Below are 11,440 nucleotides of genomic sequence, written 5' to 3'. Positions count from 1 at the left end.
AACAATTTTGTCCACGTGTGTAGAGACAGTGATCGGCTCGTTATGTTTTTATAGAGTCCTGACCTCAGACCCTGCACCCTGACAAAGGTTGATGCCCAGAAATGTCCCGTACACTTTAAGTGGCTCATAAGTGATAATTGAGATGATTTAATCCCTGCCTTACCTCGAACTGCTGATCTTTTGTTTGCGACCATCATATTCTTCATACGGTTCAAGAAGGCTTTGCAGCGGTAGATGATCAGATTCATTGTGCAGGCATCTGAAAGGACAACACATTACAACTGGGTTTATTCACATGAACTCAATGATTTCCAGAGTATCACAAACCTCAGTAATGATGTGTCACTACCTCCTGTGAGTTTTGACTGGCAGTTGATGAACTCTGCCTTTTTTGGAGGAACGTAGCTCTTTCTCCGGGCCTGCAGGGTTCTGGATGCAGATCCTGGCAGGGAGTCACTGGAGCCAGGTCCAACTTTGTGAGGAATTGCTCCCCCCTGGCGGCCCACCTTGTCCAGCTTCCCAGGCTTTCCCAGACTCCCTGCTTTTCCCTCCCAGTAGGTCTGGCAGGCGTGATACAGGATCTGGACAAAGATACACTTCTCTGCTGATGAGCTGGCCACCCACTGGTCCACAGTGTTGTCAAACACTAGGTCAAACTCTGGGGAGTCCTTCAAGAGCGGAGCAGAGGAGAACAAAGTTACAAACTTTTACATTTGCTTAGCTGACACTTTTATCCAAAGCGACTTCATCAATGTCAAAATCATCAACTACCTCAGATAAAATGGACTGTTTCAAGTGCTACATTTAAAAACAATAAGAGAAGGTCCCATACAATTTTGACTGAAAACTGCAATCTGCGATAGATGTGCAGAGTTTCTGCTGTCCTGATGTCAAAGGGGAGGTCGTTCTACCATTGTGGAGCCATGACAGCAAATAGTCACCCTGTATATGACTTACTATTATCATAGAGCTGTTGATAGACCACTATGGGTAAAAAAAAGAACATCCAAAGTTTGCTGACCTTGTTTGGATTGATACCATTGACCTGTCTGAGCTGCTCCACTGTCCACTGGGACCTCCTGGTGAAGGAAGAGGAGCCACCGAACCGCTTCACCTTTGTAATGAGGAGCTGATGTGGCCTTGTGTTGGTTACTAGGTAAACAAATCATTCATAAAAAATTACTATAGCAAACTAACAATGCATTTCTATTTGCACTCGGGAAACCCTCAAATGTATTATGATGAATTTCCTTTATGGTGACATCTTTGACATCTTTCCAGTCATTCCCAAATCCTAAGCCTGTTAAGGCTGAAGGCTGTTGTATCCCCCCCGAAAAAAGTTAAACCAGATGTGTGGAAATAGTATAGATTTCCAAAGGAAAGTTGATTATATCACGTATAGCAATTATGTTGGCCAAGATAATTGTGACATCAGATTTTCATATTGTCCCATGCCTAATTTGAACTATATTTTATAACACTCATATTACACATATCAGTGAACCTCCGGCCACCTAAGCCCTTTCTTACCAGATGAAACTGGCCAACCCTGATCAGAGGGTTGGACCTCCTCCTCTGTAAATGACAGGATGTGAGTGCTTCACCAAATAAAGAAAGTCAGATTTAACCTGAAACACAGATGAATGTGGCGTAGTCTGCTTTGGCTCCAGTAGGCAGGAAAGACATCCTCTTCCTCTTCCTCCTCCGCACCTCCACTGCCACCAGCATCCGCTCATTACGAGGGATGAAGACCTCTTTGTTGATGGCAGACTGAATGTTCATTGTAATCCTAAGACCTACAGGTGATAGATGGATGGAACTGTGCTTGGTAACAGTCCTTTGCAAACACTGGACTAGGCTGTGTAGACGAACAAAGAGACTGAAAGAGCTGCAAGCTCAAAAGTCTGTGTGATTAAAACAACTGTAGGAGAAACCAAAGCTGACTCCGGATCAGAGCCCTCACAATATAGAAAAAGTCACTGAATTATCCTGTAAGGGTCACAGTATGCATGTGATGACAATGATTTATCATACTGTACTTCATATGTTTGTTTTTCACATTTGCTATATAGTGATTTTATTTTTTACTCACTATCTAACCATCGCATTCTAGCTCCTAACTAATCATGGATGTATGTGCACACTACATGCACAAACGTGACCAAGTAACAGGATGATATTGAAACTAAAAAATTTAGGAAGTTTTTTAAAATCAGTTTTCAGTGATCTTCAAGTTACTTTGTAGTATTTCAACAGTAGTTATGTTTTTAAATAAATGTATTTAATCTCTTAAAAATATTTCATATTTGTCATTCTACCACTTGAGGCAGCTGTTTGTGTCAGCTAGTTTGAGAACCACTGGTTTAAGTCACTTGTCAAGAACGAACAGCAATCTCCTTTTCTCTGTTTATATCTCAGTAAACTAAATGTATTTGCGCTTTGTTCTGTTGGTCAGAGGAAATAAAACATGAGAGGATGCCATCTTGGGCTCAGAATGGCATCCCTTTGATTACTTTTTAGCACTAATAAAATATATATGATGAATCACAAAACTGGGCATAAAATCCCTAAAATTTAAATCTTTCTCCTCAGTAGAAGTAGCAATACCAGCATCTACAAATCTCCATGAAAAGTCCTGTGCTTAAAACGTTTTCTACTAAAAATGTTGTCTCTGATTAATTATTTTTTTACTTTTGGTAGAAAGTATATTTCCAGAAGTTGCTGCTAGGCAGAGCCAAGTGATAGGCTCATAGTAAAACACACATTTCAGTACTTAAAGAGGCTAAAAAGAAGCTAATGATGTATTAATCTAGTAAATTAATGATTACAATAACAATTATAATGATAAGGATAGTGATCTACCTGTTTTTGTCCTCTTCTCCTCGCAAAAGCTTGACTCTTGTAGCACACTCTAGTTAGGTTGCAGAGAGACTGTCTTGTTAGTTAAAACCTTGAATTAGTAGGCTGTTAAATTTATGAAATATTTCCCAGAATCCCGCCATGGATTTATACCCCCGCACACCAAACGGCGTGCCTTGCTGTGAAGGCGCAAATAAACCACAGTCCATCCCATTTCAAGAGGCTTACATGCACGTGGTTACAGTCAGAGAACAGTCAGCAGCTGTCTCACAGGCAGAGCAGTGGCAGTGGCAGACCCAGAGGGGTGGGATGGGGTGGCACCTGCCACCCTAAAAAATGCCTGGCCACATTTAAGACTGAGTGATAGGCTTAAGTTCAATGAAAAAAGACATGTATTTGGAAAAATGTCTGAAGATTTTGAAATAAAAGATGTATTAGAAATATACAGTATGCATCTCAGCATTTAGAAACTGCATATGTTGGACAATTAGCATAATTATCATTATTAATCATAATCACCTATGAACAATATTTTAGCAACTGCTTGGTTGATTTGGAAAGTGGTTTTGAGGGTTATTGAGGATGCTGAATCAGTTTCTGACATTTAGCCATATTTTTAAAAATATATGCTTAATACACTGGACCTGTATTTTAGAATGAAGAGGGCTCATTTATTTCTGATATTTATTTATATTCCGCTCACGTGTTCTTGCTGCGCAACATTAAGTCATTGCCGCTAGTACTGCTACGGGAAGAATAACGGCTACATGGAAAGACAGAAGAAACACAGCTCCTTACATACAGTTTACTGTCTCAGTGCAAGTGAGTTGATAAAGTAAATTAAGTAAAATACAAAGCAAAACCTAATCCACATTAATTAATAAATCAACAATTAGTTTAACTACCAAGAGTTTTGAGATTTGAAATATCTTTTGATATGTTACGTAAAAAGGAACCAGTGAACAACAAACAACAAATATGCCATGGTGAATCAGCAGCTCATACTGGATGTGATTATTAAGGGTTATATCCAGGGGAATTTGGAGCTTCTTTTGGTGAGATACAATGTTTTTTCTAAAAATGACACTGTATCAGCCACGTGTCTTATTATTAAACAAAGTACAAAATCAAAAATGTGCTGGATTGATTTTGACAATGAGGTTCCAGAGAATATTCTGACAGAGATGGAAACTAAATCAGACACCAAATGCATTATTTAGATTTGAAATATAACAATACAATTTAAAAATAAAATAAAAAGATTAAATCTAAATGATTAAAAATCCACAGTGCTGCAGGACAGGGGAGAATACTGTTGTAAGCAAATTTTCCCCCAAAAAATCTTTCTATTTTGAATTTATTTTCCAGTCCCAAGATCATTACTGAACTGCAACGGTGCAAATGGCATCTGAATATTTTGGGAACCTGTTTTTCTTTGGGCCCTGTGCAGTCTCCTCATAGATCAGATTGAACAGGTTTAAACTATTAAACTGTACTTGTATAGCACCTTTCTAGTCTTCTTACCACTCAAAGCACTACATGCCTTATTCACCCATTCACATACATCCATAAACCCATGCATAGCATGAGTGGACAAGTTGTTCTACCTTCTGAGCACACAGCCGCCCCTATAGTGTGTTCAGTTTATAAGTGTTAGCCCTACACCAAACCTTTATTTCCATATAAATTACAAAAAACAAATCAATTAATGATTATGTGATTTGTAGTAAAATGAATAGTATGCATTGAATAAATAATGCATTGCGAAGTTTGTAATCACAGTTATTGCCCAACTTGTTGATTGGCAGGTGTTTTCTGGTTTAAAAATCAATGCAGAGGCAAGGTAGGTTTATATTGAGTATCTGATATCTTGAGTGTCTCAAAACAAGCGGTTTCATTTTCATATTATAGACCTCCAGGACTTTGTCCTAAGTATTAAAAAAAAAAAAAATAGGTTTGAAGACAACAGTCTTCATAGTCAATCAATAATCAAAGTAGGTTCACTATAAATTATCAATCACAACAGTCAACCCTATTTCTTCCCTTGTTATTTCTCCTCCCAAAAAAATTGCTAAAAGTTAAAATATTTGAATCCTCCTTTTGCTGAGGACCCCCTACAACCTACTCAAGGACCCCTGTTGGTTTTGGTTTGAAAACTACTGTCATAAACCAGGCTCATGAACAGGCCTGCTGTGACACACTGAACCTGAGTTAAAGTGTTTCATGAAGCCAACTTCGAGCTGATGAGATCAAACTGAATGAATGAATGGAGACCAGAAGGGAGGTGTAGGTCCCCTTTATTTTAAAGAAAAATCAAAGATCTGTGAAGGTAAAGCACCACATCATCCAGGAAGGAACAGTACAACCAGGGTACAAAGGATAAGCGTGACGACAGAGTGACAGTGTCCTTGTGTACAAAGTGGGACTCATTTAAGGAAGTGGACCTTCCTCCAAAAAGGTTTTAATGATTCATTGCACTGTTGATTACACTGACCAGCTGCAACGTAACATTGGAATATCATTCAAAAAAAATGAAAGAAAAAAAAAGATGAAAAAAATGGCACTTTACAAAATCATTTCAACACAAAATGTAAACAGTATATTGTCATGTCTAATCACAGTATCTAATTAGGATTGGTGAATTCTAGATGGAAACCCTTTTAATATCCAGAATAAATTGCTTAATACGTATTTAAGGTAGTGAAGAGAGTGACCTCCAGCCACAGTTCAAGGCAATACACATCACAGCACTACCTCTGTTCTCGTAAGGCACACTACTCTGACCTAACAAGGGATCTCTAGAGCATGCATATATGTTGCTTTGATACAGCAGTGAAGATCCTACTGCAACCCAGTCTATATGATTTAAAGTCATAAGCAACATTATGCATCATTCATTTATGTTTAGGGAGAACCGTTATCCCACTCATTATATGTATATTTGGAAAGGCTATGCAAAAAGTAATGAGACTATCATACAGTGCAGCAAAGAGTGCTATGTGGCTTCTCTTTCCATCTCATAATAGTATCCCAGAATTGACATTTTACTATTTAACTAAACATCCAGCCTTTTTTACTGTTTAGATTAGCTAGCTAGTTACATCTTAAAGGTAAAGTTAGAAAAACTTAGCTAACTAATTTACATATTATTGGTATATAGGCATTATGTTTCCCCTAAAAGTGCTACTGCACAATGGTGCAGTAGTTTTGTAGTTAAACAACCAGTCAAGCTTTGGAGATCCACTGTTGTCCCAGTAGCTGTCCATTAGAACAAAATTAAGACTGTGAGTGCAGTTGGTGGCCAGAGGGGAAGAATTAGACTATCACAGAATTCTTGGAGGCAGAGCTGACTGAACTGAACCTCACTGTGGAAAGCCAAGACCTCTATTCTTTCCATATTTCTGTGTCCAGACGCACTACCTCCAAAAGACAGATGTGTTGATGCCTCCTTAAGAGATGTGAAAAACAGAACTGTAAATATGTATTACAACAAAACAATGAACATACAGGTCAAAATATAAAAACTTCATTCATGGCAGGTTTGAATGTTTCTCAGTTTGTCAATGAAGGTATTTAATTGTAGAATCAGCAAGATCTAAATGTTGGTCTGCATGCTCGTGTCTCCATGTCTCAGTTAAATCAAAACAAATGAAAGCCCATAATCTATGTACATGGCACATAACCGTATCATGCTTTGTTTGAGCCTTAAGTGTGGCTTTAATTCCTTAAAGAAATTGAAAATGCTTAAAGTACACTTAATGAATGTGAAAAATATATTCTCAGATGATCCTTTATGGATACCCAGCCAGTATTCCAAAACACTACGAAATACTAGAAACTAGGTGTTGCTGTATTGCACAATTTTAATCTGACTGTTTGACTCTGATCTGAGAGATGAGTGATCATTTAAGTTGCATCAGTAAAAAGTGCAGTAAATTGTAGTATGATATTTTAGTGTTGGAGCACTGTGTGTCCAATGTTGGACTGAGATGGCAGTCAGCATCATGCCCTCATCTTGTCTTGCAATGAGTAAGAACTGTAATAGCTACAAGAACAACTGGTCTGTTGGCAAATCACAAATATTTGGCCACCTGAACGTCAGTATTGTCCTTTACTGCTGACAGGAACAACAATTCAGTTCATGTAAACATGATGATATGGGATGATATGAATAGAGTTAGAGTGGCTCGGTAAAGTGTTTTTTTTTTTATATTAAAGGAGAGTTTCTAGTTATCATTCCTTCTGTCCTTAACGGCCAATGGGGTGGTCCAATCATGAAGCCACTCCTCATACAACATCAATGCTGCAATGCTCTTGTATCTTATAATGCTAGCTGAGCCTTTCTTACTTCCGCTCTTTTTTGCTCTGTGCTCAAACAACAGTTAAGGAAAGCCTTGGTAATGACCTCAGTCAACTTTATCATTTCCTGCACTTATGCTATGTGCTAGGCTAATCTGTGTTGATAACACAACCGCATTTTGTAGATGGTTAAAAGACAAAAGTTATATATATATATATATATATATATATATATATGTAGAATCACAGCTTAAGTTAGCTAGCCAGTGTTAGCAAAGCATTAGCTAACTTCCGTTATATGTAGTATAGCTAGACAATTAACTAGTGTTTTGCCAACATTACCTTTCAGATGTAACTAGCTAGTTAACGATTGATGTAGATTAGCTAGCTAGTTATCTAGCATTTTGCTAACATTAGCTAGCTAACTTAAGCTAAAAGACTGTATATATATATATATATATACACACACACATATAGGAAAGGAGGAAGTTGACTTGAAGTTCTGACTAAGGCTTGCTCAACTGTTATTGGAGCAGAGCAAAAAGGGGCAATGCTTCTGTCTTTTCCTCCATGTAGCATTACCCTATTACCCTGCTGGTTATATTTTGTGCAACAAATACCAGACAGTTCAAAAACCTGTATGTGCACATCTTTTGTCTTGTTATGATCAATTATACAGTTTCTCGACACAACTGTTACAAACAACTGCCTGCCTGCTTGAAAATGTCCGGAAAAGTGAATTCAACTTAAAAATCTGGTCATGAAGGAAAGAGCCCTGTAGTATAACGTGACTGCCCGTGATTGGCACAGCCTCTAACATGTAATGTATGATAATATATCCTTTCTGCTCCTACCTCCAACGCACTGGACAGGGAGCACGTGACTGCAAGTCACACCGCACTGCTAGGTTCATGAAATTAGAGCCCTTTGTCTTAGTTTCAGTCAGACTTTGGATTGAACTGATCCATCCTGAGCTCAGCCCCTTTTTTCTCTGTGCTCCAATGACAGTTGAGTCTATGTTAAAAAGACAAATACATATTGAAGATGTTTAACAGATAAAAGCCACATACATACATCTTCACATCTTACATACATAGGCACTAGCTAGCTGTTGTTATAAAAGCGCAAGCTAACTAACTAGCTAATCCATATAATATGTATAAAAATACATCATTAACAAGCTAGTTAGCTAGTGTTTGACTACAGAGCAAAACACTAGTTAACTAGCTAACTAATCTACATTTGTTAGCTGGGTAGTTACATCAGATAACTAATGTTAGCAACATGTCCTTTGTCTGTAAACAGCATCGGAGAAACAATGATTTTTATGGTGAAACTGCTTTAGTCAGTGTTTTTACTGTTTTTAATCAGTGAGTCTTGTTTGAGAGAAGGAGACCTCTGAGGATAATGAGGCTCCCAGGAGAAACCTCCCGAACGATGAACACAGAAGAAATCCTAACCAGGAGAAGCGGACTACAATGATAGCAATGGTGGTGAAGATAACAACTTCCATGATCCCAAACTACTTCACCATGTCATCAAACTTTATCTTTTGTTATTTCTTTAATGTGAGAAACCCCCTAGCAGCAGAATTTACATATTGTATGAAGAAGATGTATATATACTATATATATATGTCTCTTTTGTCTTTTTGTCATCTTCAAAATGTTGCTGTCTTTTCAACATGGATGAGCCTAGCACATAGTTGTACAGGAAAGAAAGAGTTGGCTATAGTTCCAAAAGGGGCACTTGAAAGACGTTTGAAAACGGGATGGCTCCTTGTCAATCAGATCCCTCCTTTCACCCAGCCTGCTCTACTGTCCAAACCCCACACCTTCTTGTCGTGTTACCGGTTACACTGTAAACCGCGGCGTCACCATTCATTTGATCCATTTACGTTGCGTATTCCAACTTCAATCAATTCAATTCAATTTTTATGTATAGCGCCAATTCATAACAGAAGTGTATCTCAGGAGGCACTTTCGTCAAAATGACCAGGTCCTACGACCTGAACTACTTTAACAATTCAACAGAGACCCAAACAGTACCACCATGAGCAAGCACTTGGCGACGGGGGCAAGGAAAAACTGCCTGTTAAGAGGCAGAAACCCCCAAGGACAGAACCTTCGGCTCTAGGTGTGGTCGTCCCCGCCTTGACCCAGTAACCCCACAATGCCAAACTGCAGCCAATTCTTAACTGTTAACTCTATTTTTCTTCCATTTTACACATGTAACCACAGTGACTGTGTGTTGGGCACTGAGTGCAGCCTATATTAAATATTGTGCCTTAAAGGAGGACTGAAGCTGCTGCTGCTCACACTAGGCATCCTGTGTAGACAGTGTTAGGGTTAGGCCTAATGGTATATCAAGGGTCTGTTGCAGGGAGTTTGTTCTTTCTGCCCTCCACTGGTCAAAATAACTTAATGCTACTTACAGATACTGTTTCTGATTACCTGTATCTGGTTCTAAGATTTAATGTCTGTGTAGTGCATTGCGTTTCAGCCATCTCTATAAGATGACCTACTATGATCGCTTGTTCTCATCTGAAGCATGAGATTATAAAGATTATTGAACATATTTCTCACGAGCACTGGCTACAGTAGCACAGCAGCACGCAGTCACTCACGGACCAACAGAGCTTTTTGGTGGGTACAACCTTCAGCAGGACTTCACTGACACGGTCAAACACAGCGGTGTGCTTTGCACAGGAAACAGCTGCTGTTGAGAGAAGACCAGGAACCAGAGGACAGGCCCTCTGAGGGCAGGGTCTGGGCACAGTGTCCACGAAGTCTGGGGCACATTGAGGTTTTTGTGTGTAAAGTGGGAGGAGTTTAAATGTTGTGTAAAACAGGTAAATGCTTTGTCTGTTGTTGTGTCTGTGTTGGGTCAGTTCATTTTCAATTCACTCAGTTATAACAGTTATATTAGTAAGTTTGCTCTGGCATATGGAAATCACCAAGACCAATTTTAAAAAGACCAAATTTCAATCAAATTGAAATGTAATTTCCCATTTGTGGGTGCAAATTAATACAATTTTCATAAGTTTCACAATGTATTACAGCCAAAAGTGAAATTACAACGCTTTAGATTACGGACCTCTCCCTGGAGCTCTTTTCTAAAGTCAAAATACTAATATAGTTATTTAGGAACTATGTAGTTATATCATATATCATATATGATTTTGTTATCATCTGTACTCCTCCAGTGTTGGTAAGTTACTGAAAATGAGTAATTAGTTACAGTTACTTACAAAAGTAATTGTATTACCAATTACTGCATATGAAAGTAATTAGTTTTCTAGGGAAAGTAACTTTTGTGTTACTTTTAAATGCCTGATTTATTATTAATGCACACAGATACTACTTTCGTGTTGCTGTGGGACAAGACAAATGTATTCAGTTATTAATACTCCTGACCAGCAACAACTAGCATTCCCTCCTATGTCCACTTCATATATTACTTTATGTTGTTTACAAGGTTCATTATTAGAAGGTAGGTTAGCTCAGATTATGTGGATTGTTAAGGTTAAAATACCCTCTGCTCCACACTGTGGAACCAAACTCCATTCTAAAAGCAGCTGTTTTATGGTAGGGCCATATTTTTTACAGTAAAAACTTTATTTACACCATCACTAAGATTCTTTTCTTATCGGCTTCGATCTACAAGCAAAATCAGCACACATGTAATTTACTCACAGACGGACACATACTGAGGTATGGTCCCACAGTTTACCCCTTTCATATTGAAACCACAGATATCTTCTTTTACTGTCCTTCACTAAACAGTTTTTTTCCCCAACTGTTTGATATACAAAATGTGACACTGCTCGGGGCAGCACTTCTACACAGCCTGTTTTCACCCATAAGGGGTTGTGGTTGATCTGAAGACACGAAAGTTAGGTATGCATGCTCTCATCTATTGCCTGACCCTTGGTCACCGTGAGGTCAGGTGACGTTAGATCATAAACCAGAAAATCAAGGGATAGGCTCAGATGCGCTGTTTTTCTGCCATCTTCTGCAGTTTCAGTAATACTGATTGCGTTATATAATTGTTAATCAGTATCCGTTATGGCCAAAAGTAGTGGAATTACAGTAACGTTACTCCAAACAAGTAAGTAGTATATGGTAATTTAAAAGTCACTGCAGTTTTATAAAATCCTACATAGAGTTTATTATGTCTGTCATCTTCCCCCAGGTACCTGTTAAAAAATACTACAATATAAATTATTTTTAAAGGTCCAGTGTGTAACATTAGGAGGTTCTATTGGCAGAAATGTAATATA

General features: G+C 38.3%; 1 protein-coding gene across 1 annotated transcript in view; it reads right to left on the bottom strand.

Moving 5' to 3' along the window:
* Positions 1 to 3,071, bottom strand: part of stxbp6l (syntaxin binding protein 6 (amisyn), like) — a 6,794-nt gene extending 3,723 nt beyond the window's left edge. Inside the window, exons 1-5 of the mRNA XM_035678850.1 lie at positions 2,863 to 3,071; positions 1,629 to 1,796; positions 1,022 to 1,152; positions 350 to 668; positions 164 to 259 (exon numbers count right to left, since the gene is read on the bottom strand). Of these exons, the coding sequence (XP_035534743.1) occupies positions 164 to 259; positions 350 to 668; positions 1,022 to 1,152; positions 1,629 to 1,782 (700 nt within the window). The 5' untranslated portion in view covers positions 1,783 to 1,796; positions 2,863 to 3,071. The remainder of the gene's footprint in view (positions 1 to 163; positions 260 to 349; positions 669 to 1,021; positions 1,153 to 1,628; positions 1,797 to 2,862) is intronic.
* Between the last annotated feature and the right edge of the window lie 8,369 nt (positions 3,072 to 11,440).

This window comes from Morone saxatilis, unplaced genomic scaffold (assembly GCF_004916995.1).
Source record: "Morone saxatilis isolate NCDOM2014 unplaced genomic scaffold, NCSU_SB_2.0 Contig7, whole genome shotgun sequence".
Lineage (NCBI taxonomy): Eukaryota > Metazoa > Chordata > Actinopteri > Moronidae > Morone > Morone saxatilis.
This window is presented reverse-complemented; position numbering and strand designations above follow the sequence as displayed.